The sequence below is a fragment of the Athene cunicularia genome (assembly GCF_003259725.1).
Source record: "Athene cunicularia isolate RWA chromosome 2 unlocalized genomic scaffold, athCun1 chr2_part2, whole genome shotgun sequence".
Taxonomy (NCBI): Eukaryota; Metazoa; Chordata; class Aves; order Strigiformes; family Strigidae; genus Athene; species Athene cunicularia.
This window is the reverse complement of record NW_020799096.1, coordinates 6475471-6501123: the sequence shown is the minus strand read 5'-3', so window position 1 is coordinate 6501123 and position 25653 is coordinate 6475471. Positions and strand designations below refer to the sequence as shown.

The 25653-nt window shown below is 40.0% G+C and overlaps 1 protein-coding gene across 2 annotated transcripts in view; it reads left to right on the top strand.

Annotated features, from left to right (window-relative positions):
• BMPER (BMP binding endothelial regulator) overlaps positions 1-23737 on the top strand; it is a 149133-nt gene extending 125396 nt beyond the window's left edge. For both annotated transcript variants that reach the window (XM_026843995.1, XM_026843994.1), the window contains 2 exons: positions 15508-15638; positions 21804-23737. In XM_026843995.1, the coding sequence (XP_026699796.1) occupies positions 15508-15638; positions 21804-21985 (313 nt within the window). In that variant the 3' untranslated portion in view covers positions 21986-23737. The remainder of the gene's footprint in view (positions 1-15507; positions 15639-21803) is intronic.
• The last annotated feature ends 1916 nt before the right edge of the window (positions 23738-25653 follow it).

Here is a 25653-nt window from a genome sequence, read left to right as displayed (position 1 = left end):
GAAAAACTAATGAACATACGTACTGAAAGGGAACATTTTATTCTCCCCAAGTAATTCATGCCATTTTATGGTTTATTTGAAATGAAGTAGTCAGTCCTGGCGGGATAGTGAGCAACTTGGCACATGTGTTTGGTTGCATCCACGGAGAAAAGAAACAGCTCTTTCTGGAGAAAATTCAGTATGTAAGTATGAGGGAACTTTTTCAGAGCTGGTCGTGTAGGATGAGACGTCAAAAGCAGCTGGTGCTGGCCAACCGTACCTGGCATTACAGACAAACAGAATTTTACCCTGGGCTTCAACAGGGTTGGAGTTATACCAACACCAAGTGTTTCTGGAAAATCTTAACCATGAAAGAGCCTTCTTTTCTCAAGCCAGGCTGTGTCCTCCTGTAACCAGCTTTTTGGGAGAAGGGAGAAGTTGGCCTGAGGTTAACCACCACATGCCCAGCTGCGACCAGCTCAGAGATGGTGAATGCAGAAATGCTTAAAATACAGTTCTTAGCCAAAGCCAGAGCTATTTGCTTAATATCCAAACACCCTTAACAATTTCTCAGAAATACAATTAGTCATTTCCAAGTCCAAGATATGTTTTTTATTTAACCATAACATCAAAAGCCTTACTCAAAGGTTAAGATCCTAGGATGCTAGTGTCAAGCACTGATCAGAATCTCATTGCTGCCCTCAAAAAGTTCAAGTTTTAAAGATGTACGTTTGCCTAGCTGTCCCATACAGTACCATACATTGTTCTGCCAGTATTAAGCTTCATTTTATAAAACACCAGCCTGCTTCGCTAGCACAGATTCCCCATCAAACTGCTACCTCCACTAACATTTCAATGGGATTGAAAAGTGGGTGCATTAAGAAGCAGAGAAATTAAGTCATCGTGGGGAGTATGTAGTATGTCCTATCTTCAAGTGCTATGTTCTCCAGCCTTTCTCCTTACTCTTGAGAAACGTACAGTCGGATCTCACTAACTCAGTACAGTCAGGTCAGAATGCTGCTTACATGGAGTACCCCGTGGGGTTGAAAGCACACACAGCAAGAAATTTGTTTTAGGACTTAGTAGATGGCATGCTGCCTTGGAAGGCAGTGCTATAGTATAATCATCAGGATGCCTTATAAAAACAGATCTGAAGGAGTACAAAGGAAAGCTATTTGCAGTGCACAGCAATACATTTTATTGAGTGTACACAATCAAGAAGGTATTTTTCTGTACTTCTGAGCACATCTGTAGACATCCCTACAAGTATATACCCAAGGAAGTTCTTTCTTCCCAATGTGAAATAAAGACCAAAGAGTAACAGCATGTGGGCATAAAAATTAATGTGACAGTTTGCATAAAAAGAGGGGGTAACACTCTGTTTTTCTGAGTTTCATTTCTAAACATTTAATTCTGTCACCTCAAGTCTTCCTGCACTTTAACTACAGCCTTTTTTTGTCACTTCCCATCATGAAAATTGTACAACAGTTCTGTGAGATGATAAACAGGTGTTACTTTTCATTCTGGCAGCAACAGCATTTTGGTGCAGGATGAAATAATCCTACCATTAAATAAGAAGCTCGCAGTGGTGTTGTGAAGCTTAATTTGTTTGGAAAATGCTTTGCAGTATTCAGATGAAAGGCACTCTGGATATTCAAAGTATTATTACTGCACAGCTGGTGGTCTACACACTGCAGATGTTTCATCCATGCTGTTGCATGGTTACTTAAGTGGCTTCTTAGTGCAGATGTTCATGGGTGAGCATGCACAACCTCCTCTGCCTATGTTTTTTGACACAGATTTTATTGCTGCTTGACTTTTGATCTTGAAAAGAAAATTCGTCCACCGGTGAGGCTGGGTGGGTTTTTTTTCTCTTTTTCTTAAGGGTAGTAGATGTTATGTGAGCATGTGACTACATCCCTGTTGGTTCAGCCCTCATTGCAAACAACAGCATCTGCAGATATTTACTGTGGGCCTTTCTCTTTAGCTTCCATTTCCTTCTGTGGCTTTTACTCATTCCCACAGTGTTTGACTCTGGGGACTCTGCCTCTTCTGTTAATACTCCATCACCATCACTCTCTTCATGCAGACGTGATGATTCCCTTTGTACTCTTTGCCCAGATGGGATCAAGAACTTCGTTGTGTCTTGATTCTTCCTTTCCACGTCTGCTGCTACTGTTATATAAAATGATCTCTAAGAACTGCTGGGCTTGCCATTCACAATAATATAATCTCTCTGAGAAGATTTCAAGACGAAATTCTAATTTCTGCATGTATGGTGCTATTCTTTCCTTACAAGTGGAGAAACTGCAGCTGACATCCACATAGAATGCACTGAACATGCTCAAATCTTCATGGAGGTGCTATACAATTTCATCAACCTATTGATTGAACTGATGATAAAATTTAAGTTCTTCCTTTTTTTTTTTTCTTCTGTAATTCCAGCAAATGGCAAGATATCCAATGCAATACAAGGGCAACTGAGTAAAAAAGACTTTTGTCTAACCTGAAGTGCAATGTGTGGCCTATTGCATTACTGACCTAGGAGTAGGAAAGGAGCAAATCTGTATGTGCACACACACAGAAATAGGAAAGTACAGCAGAATGATATCAGTTCTGGTTAACAGAGATCTTATTTACAAGATTCACATGGAAGACAGAGGGAATTTGGTACAATATACTGGAGTGTTTCGTCTGCAGTATTTTGAAGAATAGGCCTCTCTCGACAGCATGTTCAAGAGCCACCGTCTTGCGAATGAGTGCTGACTACATATCTCTGGGAGAGACTGTGAGGAAGCAGAGGCCTAAAGCTGACTGCATCCAGACAAATAACTTAGGAGAGCAAGGAGAAATCACATCACCTTCTGTAGCACTTTTGGCAGAATTCATCCTGAATCAAAGCAGAAAGCTCAGTCCTTACCCAGGAAAGTCAGATCTGAAGGTAAGACACCTTGAGAAGACTAGACCCTGGCTACATTGTGATGTGTATTGCACCTTAAAGAGTCGATCATTTCCCCTGATTTTTAAGCGTGTAACAATTTGCCGGTGCTCATGAAATCTTCTATATGCCATCCCTGGAGACCATAGCTACTTCTAATATGCAGAACTGATACAGTTTGTGCAGATATATACAAGTTTCTTTACACTCCTGTGGTACTACTAAAGTGTCTCATCCTTTCTCTGGGTTCATCTTGGCAGGCATAGCTTTCATTCTGCCTTCCTAATGTCTCTGAGCTGTAAGAATTGCTACAGATACTGTGTAACAGCATTTACTCCACCTTACTTCCCCAGCGTTACCTGTTCTAAGGGGACAGACTTACGGTACTGCCACTTGTCCAGATCCCCATCTTTTTTTATCCCGGACTGCTGGTACTGCAGTTATTCCTCTTATTTCAGTGCATCTATTTCTAATATTCATGTGCTCTGCATCACTGAAATGGGAGAGGGATCAGGGAGGGAAGGGAGGAAAGAGGGAGGGAAGGAAGAGCTTCTCTCATTACTCAGTTCATCTGCCCTGATTCATGACCAATACCTCCTCCCCTCTTCTGATATATTGGTTTGCTCATTCTGGTTAGGTATGTCAGCTGAAATCTAGTCATCATATGGGTAACATTTGGATGCATATCATCTTGTTCATTATGATGTGATTGTTTGTGATTTATTATTGCTTGGTAACAAAAATTTCTTCTGCACAAGATAAAAATCACATTAAATCACTGGCCCCAGAATAGCAGCTGAAAATCAATCAGGAGGGGTTTTTACTCCTGCCACTTTGGCTTGAGATTGAAACGTTTCATACAGTAGCTCTGCTAGAAGTAAGCTGGGCTTCCTTACTAACGTAATAAAATGCAGACCATCCTAAGGGGATGAGGGAGTTGCATTCCAAAACTTGCACTGCAAGCGACCAGAGTTTAATGGAAAACTTTGAAAAGATTCTATTAAAAAACAATTTTCCTTCTGTATATCATATGCTATATTTTATGCTTTCCCTGCTCCCTCCTTTTTTTTCTTACTGGCATGAAAACAGGATCTTTATTTTGACAGAGCTAATCTGCTCATGCTTTCATATGGGCCCTTGGGCTCCCCACCTGTGGAAAGATCCATGGGAGCAAAAAACTACTGAGCGGGTGCCACATGCTCACCTCAAAGAGAAGAGATCAGTGGCCTCCCAGAGGTATGGACTGTAAACATTGTGGTTCCCAAAGACCCATGGAGAACATGGACTTTGAATCCTGTGTAACCTCCAGCAACAGCTTTTCCTTCCATATTGCCTTTGGGATTTCTCTCTCCTGTCAGCTGGGCTTCTTCAGGAGACATGCTGTATGGGCTGCTTCCCCACAGCTGTGCCACCTCCCTCTTCCTGACCACTGAAAGGCATACACAGTGCTGACAAATTCTACCCTCAAACTTCGCTGGTGAGAAAGGTTTAAAGTAGCTTGCATCCATTGCCAAGTTTGACAGCAAGCTTCCTAACAAACTGGTACAGCTCTGATATCTCTCCGCTCCCTCTGTGAGGAGACCAGGGATGATTTTGTGGAGTGAAAAGTGATGGAGAGAGAATGAATGTCTTTGTGGCTCCATCAGGCAGCATGCTCAGTGTGGCTGACATCGGTCACTGATCTGCTCCATAGAGTGTGTGTGTGTAGCCATTAAAAAGAGGCAAAGTCAAATTCAGATGTTCAGGATTTTGTATAAAAGACAAAGCCCAGAATTTATCTTAGCAATTTTGCCATTGGGCATCACCTACGGATGAGCAGGAGAATTCATGATCATTCTGTGATAGGGAGCATTTCCTCATGCTTGTGACTGACATTTCTCTTTAAAGACTGCTGATTCACATCAGATCTGTCTTTGTATCTAGCCAAATAAATGACCGTGCCCAAACCAATACACTGAAAGGTAAGTTTGTTATGAAGAACAAACCATGGCTCTGTATGCTCATATCATCTCATCCCACCTCACCCAGAATTAGGTCATTCTGACTTTATAACATCCATGTGGATTCCTGTGGCTCCCAGGCCAGGCTGATATGTTCTGGAGTCACTATGTCTAGTACAGGAAATTTTAATTCACAGCATTTTAATTCAGGAAGCTTGAATTTAATGTTTTGTTGTGTCCTGAAAGAGTCTGGATTCTTCAAAGTCTTTAAGTACAGAACTGCAAAAAAAGGCTGATGACAGTTCTGAGTCTTGGCTCCTGTGTTGTCAGTAGGAAAATCCCCATCCATTTTACTGGAGCCAGAATTTCATCCACTGTATTTTCAGGCTCTGTACAGTGTTTTGCAATTGAGATCTTGCCTTTAGGAATGTTAAAGAACTGTGGTAGTATGCAGAGCATCTCTTATCCAAAGCTTTCTGCATGCAAAATAGCAGGCTAAATTAAACTGACCAGAAACCAGGTCTCTGTCTCCTGGCTGAGTCCTGTATCACTATCAAATTGTTATGCTTACCCTCTCCCCCTGATCTATTGAATCTTGGCGACAGCAGCACTGCTGCTGTTTTAAGACAGCCGTCCTCGGTGGGCAGGACCTCACTGTCAGGGTGCCAGTTGGGCTTGTGCCCACCAATGCCCACGTGGTCTTGAGAATGTGCAGAGGAAAAGCAGAGGTGCCTGAGGAAATGTAAAGCTGGGAACTAAGTATCCAGCATGAGAAGGTCAGCCTTCGGGGTCAGGGCAACCAAGCCAAGACCACAGTTTTGCATTTGGGTGTTTGAATCCTGCCTAAATCATGCTTTAGGTGCCTGTGTCTTTGTTTGCGTCAGGGCTGGCACCACACGGGGAGCCATATAACCAGAAACAGAGTGGGTTTTTTAATTTTTCAATTCCGGTAATCTGGCTCTTATGCCATTCCTTGCAAGTCTTATTTTTAACAGTTATCTCTGATGAAGAGCAAATGCAGAGACCTCTGAGATGAAATGTGCTGTGAGCATGTGACAGGCTGGAAGATGCTATGGTCTGTGAACCTGACTTTGCTGAAATGAGATTTTGGTTCTTGATTTGTAAAGGGAGGAAGATGAAGAAGAGAGCTGTTTTCTAAGTAGCAGTCTTGTATCTGCTCTTTCTCTTGCTCTCTTTCGTATTCCATCTGAAGCCAGCAACTTTTAAAATGCTCTGCAGCCACCTAGAGGAAAAATATGCTTGATTTAAGTTGATTTTATATGGGTTAAGCCAGGGAGTGGGCTCTGCAGAGTTTAAGAATGTGAGTTTCTGAACTAGCCAGCATGTTTATTATTATATCACAAGACCTCCTTGGAAATATATACAGTGAATCATCATCAAAAGCTGAAGATAACTTCAGTTTATATTTACACTTTGGAAATATTTCCTGCTTTCTATTCTCATTGTGTTTGTTATTGGACATGACATATTTCTATGACAGATAGCATAGCAGGGCCACTGTGTATTTTGTCAATGGACAGAATGAGGTGATCTGTTTTAAGTTTTTATTTTAGAAGATTTAAATCTTGTACTATTTTATATGTCTACCTCATGACTATGGCAGTATGCTGTTGGTATATCTACATGGTTTATGTTTCTATAGGGCCATGACTTTAAGATCTCTCAATAATTTTGAAGTTCTATCTAGGATGTTTATAAGCTCCTGAAAAAACCTCTGGATTTTCTCAGATGAGGACTGTCACACAGATTACACTAATGGGCTCTCTGTCTACTGTAGTGAAAGTTGATGCTATCATATTAGATTCATTCAGTCTATGCTATGTTCATTTGCACTGTGTGAAACATAACAAAGTTTAACTGGTGATTGAAAGTGCCACTTGAATGCTATAAAGTTTGATATTAAAACAGGTCTGTCTTTCTGAAATTGAACTGAAATGACTGTTTTTTCCTCTCTCTAGATAAGATATGACAGTTCAGTCTCCACTTATGCCTGAAGAACTGGAGACTGGGTGGATTCTTTAAAAATCAAGTCTAGATGTGGGGAAAAAGATAAAATTTTATATTGATTGCATAATGTAAAATCTCAAAACAGTGATGGATTTTCCATGGTAACTGTGCCAGAGAACACTGAAAATTCCATTACAATGGAGTGTCTCTGTTGTAAGGCAAATTCACATTAGCAGTGCAAGTGCTGAGCTAAACAAGTACAGGCAGTGAATGGAAACATAGACTACTAGTATGGATATTGAGGAGGTCCACTAAGACAATCTCCATTTCTTTTCCTCTCATAAGAAAGCCTTGATCTAATGTGGTCAGTTGAATTAGTTTGAATACAGCTGCATTATGCCAGAACGGGGTCTGTAATAAGGAATCTTATTGCCTTAAGAAATTCTAAATAGGGAATTATGAAATTTAGGAAATTTTCTACGTTGTATCTTCTGAGGGGAAATGATGGGGTTCTGGAGACATGAAGTAGGTCAATCTGGCCAAAACTCTCTGCCATAGAAAATCAGTGATGAGCACATAGGCTGTAGACCTCAGGCCACTGAGCCTATGAAAGATGAGATTTTTGGTGGAAAATCCCTTAGGAGTTGACTTTCTGAACATTAAACCCATAGAGCACCTAGAGTTTTTTTCACCATAAATGCATGGTAAGCCATATCAGGTAGCATTAGCTATACCACTACTGCAATCTTTGCCAGTTATGTGAAAAATGTTTGCAAGTGGATGACTGTGGATATTAATTAACTGAAGAAATATATGTCTTCAGAAACCAGGTTCTATCTAGCTTTTGAACCTTCAGTGCCAGGTTCCAGGTGATATCCCTAATTTTGCCTCTGTGTCTTTTTGTTGGTACAAACTTTTTATTGCATTCTTTATAATGAGTTTGGAAACTCTGTTCTACATCAGAGTTATTATGGCCCTTACATTTTCCAGCCAGATATATATAAACCACAGATCATACAACATACAGGCAGCCAAATCCTTTTTGCAGTAATCTTACCAAAGAGGGTGGAGCAAATTGTATGTATACTGCTCAAATAAGCAAGTAAAAGAGAACATTTTCTTATGGGTATATTTCAGTACCTTGTTTGGGCCCTTGTTTGAAATGGGTTAAGCAGCTTTGCTGTGTGTTCTCTTTATTCCAATAATTCCGCATACAAATTTGTATGTAATGTGCACAGTCTATTTTAACTTCACTTCAAGGTGTATGCTACATATGAACTCAAACTCAAACCACTTGATTTCTCATGCATACAGATATTTATTTCAAATGCCAGGACTTTAAAGATTAAACTCTGCATGGCCCAGCACAAGTGAAACAGAAGAGGAGGTGAAAACTCTTTCTGAAAGTGAGTGGGAGTGCAAGGGGTCAGCTCTTCCAGGGCTGTGGGTGGCATTTCCATATTACACTGGAATTTCTTGAACAAAAATCCACTCTCTCTAAAGGTGGCAAGTCAGCTGCTCAACTGTACTGTAACCTTCAGCTCTAGGAAATATTCTGAGTCATACCAGATGCTTCTTGGAGCCCAGCATGGGACTTCATTGTCTTCCTCATGGTCATGGTTCAGCTATTTCCCCACGGAGGGATTTTAGCCAACCTTTCCATTCTCAGGACCAGAAAGAACATTTAAAGCCACAGACGCCTGTAAGGATCCAAGCACAAGATACAAAAAGCCTACTTGACACATTAGTAGGAGAATTATCCCGAAGAAATACATAGGGAAGGTTGATGTGCTGTTTCATTCTTTATTTGGTTCTTCCTCCTTCCCTCCTTTTAAGTGCCTTTACCACTGCTACTACATATTCAGAGATTATAAATAGGTGTCGGGGTAGTGCTTGTCCTTGAGAACTTGAATTTTATGCAGTTTTGGAAAATGTTCCAGAAATTTTCATTGTTCATTCTACCATATTCTTGTGGGTAATGTTGGTTAAGGCAATAAAACACAATTCTGGCACAGCATGCTCTTATATAAAGGTTAAAAATACATATAGAACACTCTTTCTGGCTTTATCCAAAGGCTTTTGGATAATACTTTTAGCAGCACGTAGTATAGGCTTGTGGTGATATTGTGCAGCACAGTATGCTTTTTCAAAGGTCTACATAGACCTTCATTTATTCAGTGTCTGGAAAATACCATTTTTACTTACTCTCTGTGAGAAAAAAATATGGGTTCTGACTCTTTAAAGGATCTGGATATGCAAAGAAATCAAAATTGAACTGCTGTATGTCACTGCTATGTTGGAAATTGCTAACAATAATTACCACTTGCATTTAAAGCATCCTTTTTGCAAGTTGACTGAACTCCTCTAAATAACTGCTTTGGAAGGGTGCCTTGGCAAGGCAGGGATGGATGTGGATATCTTATGTGATTCTGTTTAATTATCTCTGAGTGCCAAGTCTATATCTGGAGCAGGAACAATGGGACTCAGAGTTAAATTAGGACTCTTCAATGTGTGTGTAACGTGACTGCTATGCCCTAGAAATCTTAGATTGCTTGCAGCTCCTGCCTTTTGGTGGAGTTGCGTATTTTAGAATTCCTTTCTGCTTGGCTCCGTGTGGCAATGCAGTCCATGACTGACTCAAAGTTGCACAAAAATCAGGGATCAGGATGAAATTTGAACGCGTGATTCAAATGCCTACTACTGCAAACTCCTCCTCTGCAATCTGCCAAAAACAACTGTGATATTCTCAAGCATTATGGCCAATGCTCTCTTTATAGGAATGAGATTTCTCCGTGGAAAGCATATGCCTGCAGTAGATTTGCTATGCACTGCTCACCAAAGATGAGCTGTGAGTTCCCTTTCTGCTCCCACATTTTTAGATTTTTTTTGGAGCCAGTTCAGCAGTCTGGGAGTTCTTGTACCATGGGGGAGTCTCCAGTACAAAGTGCATGTATGCTGCCTGCCACTTTTTCTGGGCTTTTTCCCACTTACCAGAAAAAAATGGTCAGAGCATATTTGATTTAACTTCCTTATGGATGCCTTTATCAGATCCCCAATTTAAGGCAATGTTACCATTGTTATAATGTGTGGGCAAAGCACAGAGGGAGTGCAGATATAGTTACCTGGTCTTGGAAGAAATGATCCTTGAAAATGACTGCCTGCTGGATGAAACAATCTGTTCCCCAGGCAAGTGCTTTGAACGAATACTCAATAGAAGTAAGAGCTTCTGTATTTTCAGCAGCCTCCAAAATTACCTTCCTCATGAGTTATTTGCTGCTTTTGCTTTACTGTTAGTAAATTCTGAAGAAAGAGAGAATGATCTCAAGCCTCTGATCTCAAACCTCAAATCTATTAAAAGCTATCCAGCTCTACATACCATGCTTCAATACTTCAGTAAGATTAAACATGCACATGCAGACAAGAGAGAGCTTGTGATAGCAGCAGCATGAGCCTTTCCATTATACATTGGAATATATACACTGGACTTCTCTACCTGGGGACATAAATAATGGCAACTCACTGAAACTCTGTAGGAAAAACAGCCCAAACAAACTCTTGTGTAACAACATAACTACTGACAAAAGCCATTGGCTTTTATTTTTCCTGTAAAGGAAGAGAAAGGAGGTCTAATTTGGATCAGGAAAAATAAATCCTGAGGGTTGCTGCTGAATTGTGAGCACTCTGGTGTGATTATGGGAATCCAAACTGGCTGTTGTGTAGACTATGGATATTTTCATCACCAGTGCTAAATTAGGACAAGCTGATTTGGCAATAAGAACTTATCCCAAGAAGCCTGTCTCACAGGATGATGGAGCTGTAAATTAATCCTCCTCTCTGGGCAGATGACCCTTCAGGCTTCAGAGTTTACAAGCATACAGCTTATCCCAGGTATAAAGGACAAACCCTTTCACTGCCTCATGCTTCTTCACATACATAAAATGGGTGTAGTGATGCACTATCTCTAATTGCTTTTTTAAAGTCTGTTGAGATCTACTGGTGGAAAGAGGAAGATGTTAGTGTTTTCCATCTGCATAGAACCACTTCTTGAAGGTACCAAAGGTTTGAAAAATGCACAAAAAAAAAAAAAAAAAAAAAAAAAAAAGTCCCTCCTAAAAGGACTGGTTCTAGTTTTGGATTTGTGCATACTGCAAAGGAAAAGGAATTGCTCATGTTCAGCAAGTGAACATCTGCAATTTCAATCCCGCGTGGCACAGACTAAGGCTGTAGGCTTTGTTGCTGTGATCTTTTCTTCATCTTCTTTTTAATAGTGCATGTAGCACAGGACTCGGTTCTTTGCCCTTTGTGGGACTTGGAGACTTTCCATGGTTTAATGTGAAAAAGGGCTGTTGCTGAAGGAGTGTACTCATCCAGTTCACTTTGAAGATGTGGCAGCAGAGTGTGTGTGTGCATTTGTCTCCTTCAAGGGTGTGTCCCACAGCTGCCGGATGCCTTCACTTTCATGGATTTCCCCTTGCAACAGTTTGTGATTATACACACCCGATTAGCGCCATCTCTGACACACACCCTGCAGGCAGCATAGACAACATCAAAAGGAATCACAGAGAGAGACACTTGGTACCAGTTGAGGATTGAGAGGTTGGCTGTGCTCTGGTGCTTATTTGGATCAGGCACTCCAGATAAAGTGCACTATCACAGCCAAGTATTTTTTAGAAATGTAAATATGTCCTTAAAAGAAATGTAATTCTCTTTTGGACCACGACATTATTGCATCTCTGTATGATTTCACTGAGGGCAGAGCTAAGGCTGCCTGAAGTATCTTGCGTGTATTTCCATAGCTGGTAAAATGGCTTCATTTTATAAGTAACTTGCACTTCAGTCTTCCTGTGGAATTATTTCTATATGACTAAATGTTTTGATGTTTAAGCTTGTGATGTTTTTACTTCATTTAAGAAAATGTTCTGGTCTTGGTAAAGAGTCACAATACCTTGGAAGAACCAAAGTCTCAGTGTGCAGTATGGTAATGAGTCAGTATGACTTCAATATCAGCACAATTCCAAAGTTTAGCTAAAAGCTTATTTTTCAGTTGTTTGATCAGACTACAGATAAATCTCTGCATACATGCAGTTAGTGTCACCGAATCTGTTGTCCTCAAAGGAGGAATGAAGAGGAGGCAGAATCTGGGGTAACAGAGAGTAATTTTTTTCATGTATCAGTCGCTGGAGAGGGGGAAAAAAAAAAAAAAAAAAGCTATGGGCATACCAAAGATTTCTTCAAGGGGAAAGAATTAGGACAGCACACAAGAATCAGTTTCTAAATTTACCTAGTGAACCATCTCTTAATAGCCCCCTAATACAGCTGTAACAACAGTAGCTGTAAGAAATGAAATTAAATGCAAGAAGTAAACACATTTTGAAAAAAAAATACAGACCCAAAGTCAAAGCTTGCCCGTGGGCCATTGGCAGCTCCTCCTCACTAGCCAGACCCCAGAGGACGGACATCTTTTGCTTCCACATCCTTTCCCAGAACTGCCTTTTGATTCTCACAGTGGCTGTCAAACAAACGATGTACCTGCTCCCTGCTGATTTCAGAAGTGATATAGAAAGACCCCTCTCCTCTGACTGCCAATCCATCTAACTACGGTTAATATTAATGCATTAAACTTGCCAGCAAGAGATTTCTTTAGGAAAAAAAAAAAAAAGGTTTTATTTTGATTGACCAGACTTGGCAGCTGTGAACAGTTTTCTTTACTCTCATTTTTCATTTAACCTTAATTAATGAATTAATTAAACCTTACAAATAATTAGCAATTGTAATTCATTAATAAAACCACCACAATCTGGTGATTGCTCCTCAGACAAGCCTAGGGTTTCAGCCCAGCAGCTGTTACCAGCATTAAACAGTCCAGGAAAATAAAAATTACACAAGCAATTAGGTGTGTAATGAATCAGAGGATTGTCTGTGTTGCACGTGGCATGCTACCTTTAGTGGATTCCCGTGCTGGACACTGTAGCAAATAGTGTTGATCCCAGCCAAAGTGGAGCTGTTTCACTCTGGAGCCTGTCTGGATGTCCAAGAGCATTTCAGTGCTAAGGGTTAGTGGCATATAGGGGCTAAACTCTCTGCGCCCTCAAAGAGCATGGCTGCCCTCCTGCTGACTGGGAACAGTCCCCTTGGCCTCCCTAATCCCCCAGACCATGCTCAGGCTTTGTCAGGGTGAGTGCTAGCCTTGCCACAAACATGGTAATGATTAAAAAGTCTGGGTGAATGTCTATGAGCCTGGGTATTCGCTGACATGATGCAACACCTGAGGTAGCTGTAGGTGCATTGACTCAGTGCAGGAGCTGACATACCCCTCTGAGTAATGGTAAAAAAATGTATTTATGTTTTAAAAAGCAGAGGAAGTACCTCAGATTTAGGATTTTATAATTTCTAAGGAAATTTAGGATTTTATAATTTCTTGGGGAGTTGATGAACATGTAGCCAACCTGGCATTGGCAAGCATCTCTAAACACCACGGGCATTAATAGTAACTAAACCTGAGTGGAGAGCCGTAAAATGTGATTGATAAAGGAACCTAGAACAGAAACAAAAAGATGGTGAAATGTTTTCTTGATGACAGGCTCTATCTGTGGAGATTATTACAGACTCTCTTTGTGATAATTTGCTACAGTAGCAAACAAGCATTTACTTCACTGTAAAATGAGACCTACACCTCCCAAATGGTGTGGGGTATACAGAGCAGCGCCTGCAGCAGGGATGCCAGCAAGAGATCAACATGTTGTGTCCAAAGGAAGCAGTGTAAAGTTATTTAGTGTGGCACGTAAAAAGGTGACCCTTTGTGCTTATACATGGTCTTTTATCAGCTAACAAAATCAAACAATGCCAAGGATGTTGTGCTAATCTGTTCCTTGCGGCCTATCAGCTGTGATACCCGTACAGCAACATCTGTTACTGGGAAAGATGTAAAGGGACCTACCGCAGAACTAAGTGAAATAAAATTACATTGTCCCTAGAAAGCAAAGTTATTTCAAATGAAAACTGCTGGTCTGCAAATACCAACATGCTATATATTTGATCCAAAGCAATTCTGTTTTTCCGCAGTACATATATATTGGTAAATGCAGGACAGGTAACCTTTTTACATTAGCACTTATGTTGCTTCTTTGTCACAGTGAATTTTTAGGTAGTTTTAAGTTGGGGGTCCACTGAGAGTAAAATGATTAAAAGCTCATGAAAATGTCAGGCAGAACTGTCAGGTTTAACTGTGTAAATGGTCATTGAAATAGCCAGTGACTTTGGCAAGAGGAAATGCTCCTCTTTAAGGGGCATTGTTGGATATGCAGAAACAAGCTTGTCTGTGTTCAAAAGTTTTGAATAAAGGGTTCCAAGTGACTCTAAACCATTGTAAGGACATTACGACTCCTGAGTAAATTGAGGTGCTTGCACCTTATCCAAGCTATTACCTAGTCAGCTATGGGAAAGTTTCTGGAAAATTAAGCCTATATCCAACATTTTCATACAGACAATTGAATTTCTGATCGACAACAAGAGCAATTAAATGTGGAGAGGTCATTTTTTACTTCAGCGCTTGATCTTTCTGAAGGATTTGTGCCTCTCACAAATGTTGCCTTGTCCTCTCAGGAACAGAGAAATCCCTGAATGTTCATGGAGCAGGGGGCTTGTGCCCATTGACACAAAGGTACATGCACAAAGCACCCTCAGTGGAAAGCAGAGGAACTGAGGGCATCATATTCAGAGAGCAGAGTATGTCTTTCCTGTACCCTGTCCCTGCCTTCTGATGATTCCACTTGGAGCAGCAGATACTCAACTTTTCTGAATTTGCATTGCTGCATTTGCAGAAGTGTCTAAACATTTTGCATATGCAGAAACTGCTGACTGCAAATCCGCCAGCTCTTGCCAGTTATATTTTAGGTCTGTGCCAAATGGGCACACATTCTGGATGAGCTAACTTGAAATATAGTGGTGACATACGCAGTAGCAGCTTCACTTAGGGCCATGTTAGCAGCTTTGCTCCCTGCCATGTTTTGTGATGATTCCATCTTATGCAATGGAAGAAGATGGTGGTATTAACAAGTGCCTGGGGGATTCCTAGCATGAGAACTACTCAGTTATGCTGCATCACCCCTGCTTCTTTGGAGTCTCTTGAAGTCTGGCATTTAGTAGTGATGCTGCTGAGAAAAGAGGCATATAGCTATTTTGTGGCCTTCAAAGCAGGGAAAGGCTGGAGGTAACCTGGAGAGAAGACTTCATTTCTTATCCACTGCATGGAAATGCATGTACTCATCACCTGCAGAAGCCATCCACTTAACTCTGCTGCCATTATTACTGGCAAAATTGTTAAATTACAACTTTCCAGGGAATACAAATGAAGCCTTTATTTTACAAAATCATTGCAAAAATGGAGTTTGCCATCTCCCACTGTGGTCTCAGTCTTCTCTGCCTGATGTTTCTTGGATCTTCTTTCCTGTTTCTTCATGGTTCTCTCACTGGTGCTCTTGAGACTTCTCTACATCAGAACAACACATCAAAAAAGATGAGCCCTTGTGATGTGACAGCAGAGATGCCTTTAACTTTGTTGCCGTTTAGCATAAGTTCTGTGGCATTGAACTCCACGCGACTGGGACGTAAACAACTCCAAACCTCGGACAGTTACCTGCCAAAGCTTTCTTTGCTTATCTGTTTTGGGGCTTTGTTCTGCAGGTCCTGTGTGACAGACATGTGTGAGTGCCCGGTCCATAAAAACTGCTACTGCGAGTCATTCCTTGCATACACCCGAGCCTGTCAGAGGGAAGGGCTGAAAGTCCAGTGGGTACCGGAGCAGAACTGTGCAGGTAAGCGTTTTGGGACTGTTTCTTTTTAAGTCTGTGCATAGGCTACTATACATTAACTGATGGAGGAGGATCAAAAATGAACCAGCTAGAAAGGACTGGGACTGCACCAGCAGGGAAATTGCATTCTGAGTTATGGAGAAAGAACTTGCCAGGAAATATTTTCAACCATTAGATACTATAAATGCTTATTTCGCTGCAAAAGTTTTCACCTCTAATGCCACCTGTCTTAATTTTATGTACTTCCAGGAAGAAGTACATGTCTTTTTCTTTCAGGATATGTAAACGGTTGATTACAGATAATGTTTAAACTCATCGGACCTCCTGTTAAAGCACAGTTATACTTCCAGAGACAACATGCCTATATGATTACAGTAGGTTCAACACGAGAAGAAGATAAAATGTATTTAATGGGAATATTAAAATTCAAACCTGCATTAATTTTGGTACTCAGACCAGATTCCTCATGTGATTAGGATTACATTAATTGCAAGTAATTGTGAGTAATTGTTTCCATGAGAAGTGGTGGTCTGTGGTCATGGGCACTTGAAGTAAAATACAATACTGCAGATGAATGTTTCCCCTGGTGATGGTCTCATTAATTTAGGACATTATATAATGGCATTGGTTTTCCTGGAAATGTATTCAGATTTACGTAAAGCGATCGAAAATAGTTAGGGAAAAAAAAAAAAAAAAAGAGAAATACTCAGTGCTGGTCAAAGAGATACTATTATTCCGTGGTCCATTTTGGTGGTTGTGCGTGGCTCAGGGTCTACTCTCTCAACTTCAATTTCCTTTTCTGTTGAAGGCGTGATAGCAGGGATGGGTGAGTGACAGAGCAAATTACATTTGATTGACTGTTCCCAAATGGCTCATTGTTTTTCTTACAAAGGAACAGAACAACCTAAACAGGGTGTCACTAAGTGAAAGCCCTATTCAGGGATGTGGTCTTAGCACTAAAAACATATGTAATTTTAATCTATTGAGCTGGTAGCAGATCCATGAAACAAGTATCCTAACTTTTTTTTTTTGACCAAAGCACTTCAGACTGAGACCTCGCTGTGGCAGATGCTGTAAAAAGAATAAAAACTCCAGTCCCTGCCTTAAGGAGTTTATGCAAGTGTTGGCATATCACGACTTAACTAATTGAGGCTTCTTTTCACAATTTTTTTCTGGCATTTTACCAAAGACAAGAAAATTTTCTAAGGCAAAAACAGTCCTTGAGAGAACACTATGAAGGAATTTAAACACACATCTTCCATTAAAGCTAATGAAAGAAGTGTTCAAATCCACCTGAGTTTTTTAATCTCAGTGCAGACTTCTAGACGGAAAAGGGAAATCTTGTTAAGTAAAAAATATAGCTAACCTATATATGGTCAAGTACCCTCAAAACACCTACTTAAGGATCCAATGTCAAACAAGTAGCACCGTCTTCTACAGTAAATCGTACAGTAAGCATTAAAGTGCATCAACTGCGCTCCATAAGTTACCAGTGGCCAACATCAAAAGTTTAATCTTTAACTTACTTTTTTCTCCCCAAAACTTGTAGCTACAATTATTGTGTCCTAATTATGGATAAAAGTTCCTGCGTATGAAACAATATATCTGTAATAAAACTTTAGCGTTCTGTGACTTTCATTTCCTGCTTGACGTTTCATAGCTGGTGGGATACTTGGAAGAGCTGTGTTCTGATGAAAATGGAGTATACTTATTAGTAAAGTCAGGTTTTAATTATTCTTTTGTGTGTTATAAAACCAGATCTTGTGTGGTTGCCAGTTCCTCTACCCTGACTGCTGTACGCTTAGCTCATTTTTATAATGTTTAGAAAGCTTGTGTTGTCTGGAGGGCCAGCCAAACAGAATGCTCAAGAGGCTGAATTACATGTCCTGTTCCCTACATACTCTTCCTCCTCCCCTAGTGCAGCAGCATATCCTCTTCTAAGTCTTCCACAAAATACTGCTGCTCGAGATTTGCTCTCCTTTGAGGTTGGCTTGGTAAGGGGAATGTTGGCTGTCATTTAACCAGAGGGGTGACGAGAAGACACTAATGAGTAAGGAAAATGGTTAGGGTAGGAAAGCATTGGTGAGACCTGCACGGGAACTGAGAGGGTTTGGTAAGGAGTATGGGTTTCCATGGGAGGTAGTGGGGAGTGTAACCTATTAGCATGGGCACAGGAAAAAATGTGATGTGTGAAGGAGAAGAAAAAGTACCAGGAGAGCCAGCATGAGGGAAAGAAGAAATAAGAGAATGATATATGTGAGAGGGAAAAGAAAGGATACAAATGGAAGGAAGAGGCTTGAAAAGAAGATAAAAAAAAAAGATACTTTTTTTAGCCCAAAGCTAAGCAAGCAGTTTATAAAGTGCAATTAAGTAAATTGAAGTGGTGAAAGGCTTTGGGCCATAGTAATTTAACACTGAATTTCTGAGGGCACTGAGAGAAAGAAGACTCAAGGATGGCAGGTGGCAATAACTCCCTGCCATGGGCATGACTACACAGGCAAGAAGAAAAAGCAGATATGGACTATAATAAAGTGCAAAGTGCACATGGTAGCACTGATGTGCTGACATGCTTCAACAGCCTTATAAAAACGGAACAATTTTCTCTTCTTCCTTATGTGATCGGTTGAACTAGAGGAGGATGAGTAAATATCTGATTTGACTCTTTTTGCCTTGGTACCCTCTTCTCTGCTGTGGAATTTTCTGGCCAAAGTTACTCTTTTTCCCTGTTACATGTTGGTTTTCTTTAATTGCTTTATTCTGTGTGAATATATACCAGAAGGCAATTCTGACTTTTCAGTGGAAAATCATTAGAAACTGAAAGCTGAAAAGATTAACACAAATGTATCAGTAGAAGTTCTGTGCCCGGATCTATTGCCTTCTACTGTGTTAGATGTGAATTACAAGCAGCACGAGTGATGTTCAGTTTGAAAGTCCTACAGAACACCTCGAAAGCTCAAACTGTCCAACACCAACAGAAGCAGCATTATGATTCACGGATGCACAAATATTAGCTCAGAAATTTCTGTGGAATCAGTTTTACCAGATATCATCCACCAAGGGAATCATTCAGCAGTTCCATGTTAGGTATTTTGGCTTTTGTGTTGGGGAACAAAAATTTCTCCTATATAATTACGGCCATGTCCACAAAGACAGGCGCAGACAGATACAAGCCTCCTCTGTGAAACTGCCAAACTGGCTGGAATAAACCAGCTCTGGTCTGAAAACTGTATAGCCTTATTAGGCAGGGTTTATTAGCTCAGGCACAGTGCTGTATTTATGTGACTATATGGCTTCTGGACTGGAGCTGGCTATCATCCTGCCAGCTCAGAAAGCGTTCTGAGGAAGCTCACATCTGTCATGCCAAACACATGTTCTAGAATAAGAGTGGAAAAATCCTGTTGGGACTGGTTACGTTGCAAAATGCAGTATTATTAGTAACTTTTGTACTTTGGGGTTGGGTTTTTGACTTTTTTTTTCTAGTGCACTAAGGAAGTTATTACTAACAGAGCTCAGTTCTTTAAGAGAGGAATTTGCCTTAAAAGACGGGTGCAAAGGCATCACTTCTGTTTTCCATGTTTACATGGTACTGATTCATTTCAGCAGTCCCTGGGAAGCCTACTGCAGAATGTCTTTATTTTTATTTTTTAAACTGTTGATGAAGTGGAATGTTCTGGATCAATCACACCACATGTTAACAACTGAAGCACTTAACAATAAAAGCCATCCAGGGAACTTAAACACCAGCCATTGTACTTTCCTGACTTTTCCCTTGACAGCAAGTTAATAATGCCATTATAGATTGCCTACAGCAAAAAATAAAGTCATCATACCTTCTACATGGCATCAGCTGAAGGACAAGGAGGTATTTTGACATACCACATCCATGTGTGGTAGAGCAGGGCTGGAGACTACTTACAGATGCCATGGCTGCCGAGGGCAGGCTGTAATATATTCTCATTTGCTCTGGGGCAGAGATGAGGGAGTGAAAAGGAGACCTTGGCCAACTTTCCTCAAACCCACCACCTGAGGCACCAAACAGCTCAGGTGATATGAACGGTCCAGCTGTTACTACAGTAAAGCTTTGTGGGATGAAATCTGTGCAGCCTACAAACTGAAGCTCACAGACCTTTCTATATGGAAATTGCATGTACTGAAGTCTAATGTTTCAGTTTGTGGTTGGTCAATTAGAGATCTTTTGAAGGGAAACATTTTCAGAGAGGAGGGACAAAAGCTTCTAGTAAACAGCCCCCTTCAGATAATTCACGTTGTGTGTGGACAATCACTATCCGCCTTTGAACATTTTGGTCTACTTTTCTAGACAGTTAATACATTGTTTGCAAAGCTCCTGGGAGCTCTGCACATTTTCATTTCCCCTCTTATTCAATCTCTATTCTTAACACACTACGTAAGTGCGCAGTTTGTTGTGAATCTAACATTTTACTGTATGTTCAATATTTCTTACAATTTTTTCCCACCTTCTAAATTTCCCATTTAAATTTCATTTCAGTTATTCTTTTTGTTTGTTCCTTCTTCAATGTGCGTGAAAGTTATCATGCAGAGTAAGACAGAAATGTAAAGCTGTAAAAAAGTTCTCAAAAGATCTATGCCCACAAGCAGAATAAGCCTATCATCTTGAACATTGCTGAAAGATGTTTTTTCCAACCTGTTCTAAAACGATGTCTCACAGAGTTTTTAGGTAGCTTGCTACAGTGCTTTCTCATGCTTAAAGCTAAAAAGCTTTTTTTCCCTCTAATATCTACCTAATATCTAATATCTATCTAATATTCAGCTGTTGATTCTCTGTAACCTCAGGGTCATTTTCTGCTGTACTATCAATTTTTTTCTGATTTTTTGTTTGCTTATTTAATATCTGTGTCCTGAGAACTTTGTATGCATTCTTGCCAGAATTCCTTCTTGAGAGCTGCTTTTCACATATATATAAATGCCATAAAATGCATAAGAAGTAAAACCTGCAAGAAGCTGATGCTGTTTTGAAGATCACTTTGTTACTGGTGAAGAGGAACCCCGTAAATTTCTGATGCCTTAGCACTAAGACTTCCATCCTCTGTGATACACTCATACATATTTAATCAGTATATTTCTGCCTGTTTTCTCTTTGTGAATAATAACAGTACTGTAATGGCACTCTAAGGCCAATCCTCACAAAACCCCAGCATTTTTCTGTCCATAACAGAACGGTTCTTTAAAAAATTTAGACCTTCAGCCTCTCTCAAAATGGAAGAAATCCTAATGCAACCACCTCTCTGTAAATGACAAGAGATGATTCTGGATGCTTGAGAGTCCCTTACCATCTATAAACTATTTTAGCAGTATTTGTTTTTGCCATCAGCGCAGCCCTTAGAAAGAATAACAGACTCGTATTTGCTATCAAACCATGTATTATTCTCCATACTAAAGAGGCACAATATAAAATGTAAAGAGTGTAAATATTGATCTGAAGGGGGTATAGTGCTTTTAGCTGAGCCCTCAGTGGTCTCTTATGTTGGAAATGCACTGAACTGTCAACTACATAAATCAATGAACAGATACTGGAATCATTAAGTACAAGAATCCTCATTCTCAGTGATCTCTTGGTAAAATAGCATAAAGCATGGAAATAATTAATTGTTTGTTTGTTTGTTTTAGAAATTGTGCTGCTGGATTAACAGCATTGTTTTGATTTGTTGCAATACACAATATTGAAAGTATAATCTCAGGAATAGAAAGTCTGACATGATGAATGACTCTCCTTTTCTTCTTTCTGTAGGAGTGGAACTGGTATTAACTGTCTGTCCTTGTAAATGTTTCAGAAATCTTTGATAAAAGGCATTGTAACAAGCAAATAAACAATGTTAAGCCTTAAGTATAAAGCATAGGTCTGCTAATAGATAGAAACCTTGCCAAAGTTTGTATACTGTCAACTGTGTTAAAATTCTCAAGAAGTTCAAGACTGCTAGGGGTTTTGCTACCTTTATATTTGTGATGTAAAGTAGTGTTGCATTTAATGTAGTAGAATCTCTTTACAAGGCATTTTTTTCCTCTAGATGATTATCATACGATAATGTGCTTTTTGATATATTTTAGTAGAAAGCAGGCAAACAGACATGTAACTTTCCTTGTGAGACTCTGTGTAATATGCATGTTTTGTTCCTTTTAACTTTCTTTCAGCAACCCAGTGTAAGCACGGTGCAGTTTATGATACCTGTGGTCCCGGGTGCATCAAAACATGTGACAACTGGAATGAGATTGGCCCATGCAACAAGCCCTGCGTTGCAGGGTGCCACTGTCCGGCAAATTTAGTTCTTCACAAAGGAAGATGCATCAAGCCAGTCCTGTGCCCACAGCGATGACATTCGTTCTCTTTCTGCGGACACTAATGTGGGTGGTCACTGATCCCTTTGATGCTCACAGCCAGTGAAGGACTCCAGCTGATTGTGTGAAGATTCTGCAAAGTACATGTCTGCTCACAGAGTGTAAATATGCTCCTGCGTGTGTATTTATGTGTGTATTTATGTATACACACATGGCACCTAGAAAGATATATAAATATATACTGTGTGTATGTAGATACACATATCTATACACAAGTGCCCTAAACATAAGTACAACCCATATATTTATATATATGTTCACACACACAAATATACATCATTTCTATATATCATAGAAGGATGAATTATTATATGTATATTTTTTGCTATAAAGTTTATGTATTATTATTTCTAGGACCCTGATCTGTAAGTCATTGTATAAATAAACCAGGTGTTTTTAATATAATATAGTGGCATGAAAAGATTGGATGACTTTCGCCATTGCATAAGTTTGTCGTTTCCAAGGAAACTTTTCTAGGGCCATAGCACTGCCAGACTGGATTAGTTTCAACACAGAACCTGGATTTACAGTTGTACAGGAAATACATTTCTCTGGAGATGGAGGATTTATCTAGGAATATTTCATGCGTACCTTAGAGCTGCATAGTGATTGGTGACAGTGCTTAATCAGGCAGAGAAAGCTGGGGATCGGCTTTCATGCTTTACTGAAATAACTGTGCAAAACGATTTCCAAAGCTGGTTGGCCAACTGCCAGCATAGAGATATTTCTTTCTGGAACGGCACCAAAGAGTCAAGGGCCAGATTTTCAAAAGTGTTTGGCACCCAGCAGCTCACTTTGAAAATTTGACCACTTCCCATTTCATATCCTAATGCCCCGTCTCTGTTGTTGTGTTTGGCAGTAGCTGTGAATACACAATAAGGAGCTTGAAGAAAATATTGATGTACATATTAGCCCCTTTAACATGTTCGAAACTGCTGGATTTGTTTCATATTTCCCCCAATATTATGCAGAAAGCAAATCCCACTGTGAATTGGAGTGTTTGATTTCAGAGTGCCTTAAAACATGAAATAATGCCTGTTTTAGTAACTCATTTAATTTATCAGCATGGTTTAGAAGAAAGACAAATTCACCACACCAAAAAACCAGTAGAGAATGTCAAATACTAATTGGAGAACTGCAATTTATTTCCTTACTGGTCCTTTTCTTGAGGTTTACGAACATATGGGCTCTGTGAAGTTTGCATGACTTTTGAAGTCTCCCAGGGGAGAAGCAATAATACAGGATTTCATTAGAAACTGTTAAAAAAGCCATACGACTTTCTCAAGCCTGAAGAGAGAGGGGGCTATTTTTCTTCCACTGGAAAACCTCTTGTAGAGCCTGATGGAATGGTCTCTGGAGATGACAGAAATCTTTGGGCATCTGATTTAGGTTTGTAATGAAGTAATATCCTCCCACACAGCTACTTTCATTATGCCTTGCATTGAAATTGCACATTGTAATGATTTAAACAATTTTCTCCTTTAATTCTGCACTCTCAACGAAGTTTCACAGGGTCTGAGTTTACAGTGAATGAGTGAGTGCAACACACTTGGGTTATACAACCTCTGCAATCCCATCCTGGAGGAAGATGCTGAGTGAGCCTGGTTGTCTTAGGCACCACACTATCCAAAATGCTGCACCACCACAATGTTACAAAAAGCTGGGCAAATGATGCCAGGAGAGTTCCATGGACATTCATCTGAATCTTAAATAAACTCAGCTTGATCTTTTTATGTCCCCTTTGTGTTCATTTTCTTGGAACAATCAAATAATTTGGTTTTACTGGCAGAGAGGGTTTCAAAGCTGCATACACAAGTGCACTGGGAAGCAGAATTGCAAATGTGCAGATCCCATCAGAGCAGGAAACTAGAAGAGTTTTATGTGGCTCATGTGATAATTGTATGGGAAAGCTGAAGTTTAGAACAATTGCAATTGGTCCAAGGAGTTAAAATATAAAATGACATTCATTAAAATAATTTAAAGAATCAGTTAGACTGAAGAACATTTCAGCCTGTGAGATTTCAATGCTGGGATATGGGGTCTAAACCATTAAAAAGGTTATTTGCCAAGCTCTAGATTAGGATAGGTTTTCATTACTGACAGTTTTTTCATGACTTACCGCTCAGTGTTTCCAAAAGAAAAATACAGACAAAGCGAATTGCATACATGAACGGTGTATAAAACTGTCTTCCCTTTGCTTCTTCTGACTGATGAAGGTGAGTGAAAGGTGAAGTGAGAGCCCTCCAGCTCTCTCGGTCCACCGATCGCATTCAAGCAATGCTTAATTGATGTCAGGTGAAGAGGTGATTCAGTCTATCTGTAGGACAAACTCTATTTTTACAACTTAAAATGGTTCAGTTTGAAACCTGACCTACAGGTCATCTCAAAATGAGGACTCATTCCTCAGTTTAGCTTTTTCACATCTGCCTAATTAACAGTAGACCCCTGCTTTTTGCTTTAGTGATGTAGACTGAGGAAGAAAGGAAGGCGGTTTTACCTATAAGCTGCGTGATTGTGCCCTTATGGTGCTGTAGAGCTTTTTCCTCCAAACTCTGCAGTTTTCAAGGCAGCAGTAAGGGCTATCATCTGCTCAGTTCACATGCACAGTCTAAGGTAAAGGACTTCTAGAAATTGCCCCTAAGTTTCAACTTGGCACAGGTTTTACATCTGTGGTTACCCTGCGCCCAGCTGAGCTATTCAGACGAGATCAGTCCCAGCTGGGACTGTCTCACTCCACCCTCCTGTTTGCCTTTCTTCTTCCTGGCTATTCAAAAGTTGAAAGTCTAGTCCAATAACATCAATAACAGCATTATCCCTGGCCTCACAGAGTTTGGGTTGCAGCCCATCTTCCTCCTTAGTGCAGCATTCTTTCTAATTCTGCTGTCCTGGCTCATGAAATATTACCCCTAGGATGCTAGGGCTCATGAAATATTACCCCTAGGATACTCGAGCTGGAAACCTCCCGTGTATCACTGGAGATTTATTTTTGACAAAATTCACGGATAATCCAATTTTAGCATGCTAACTGTGTTTAGTATGCAATAATGTGTTTTTAATAATAGCGTAAGTTTGATAATCAATATAGTATATTCACCATGCAAAACTGATGGTTGTGTAAATTTTGGTCTTGATTATGCTTATGTCAATCTGTGCATAGAACTTCATGCCAATTTGTAAGGTGAAATATGTTTGAAGGAGCAGAGGTTCCAACCAAAGAATGGTCCAAAAGGAAAGTCTGAGAAACAGCCCTGTAATCCAAATCATGGAATCAAGGAAAGAGTTGGATCAATAGCTGTGCCATTAACCTGCTATTTGTTCCCTGGCAAGTCATTTAATATTCTGCACTTCACTGGGGAAATCAGGCCCTGAGTTTATTCATCTTTTTTAAGTTTGCGGATAGAAAATGTTCTAAAATGCTGTACATCACTAGGGGAATGTCAGCTGGTATTTTACCAGTCTACTCAAGTCTGCTTTGCATCAGGCTGTCCCATATCTCCCATATCATCATTGCTTCAAAGTCAGCTTTTAGTTGGCAGACATGGAGGTCAAATACATTTACTTTCTTCTCATTTACTTTCAATTGTGTCTATTTTTGTCATATACATGGAGTTTTATAAACCATGGAGACAGGCCACAGCCAAGCAGA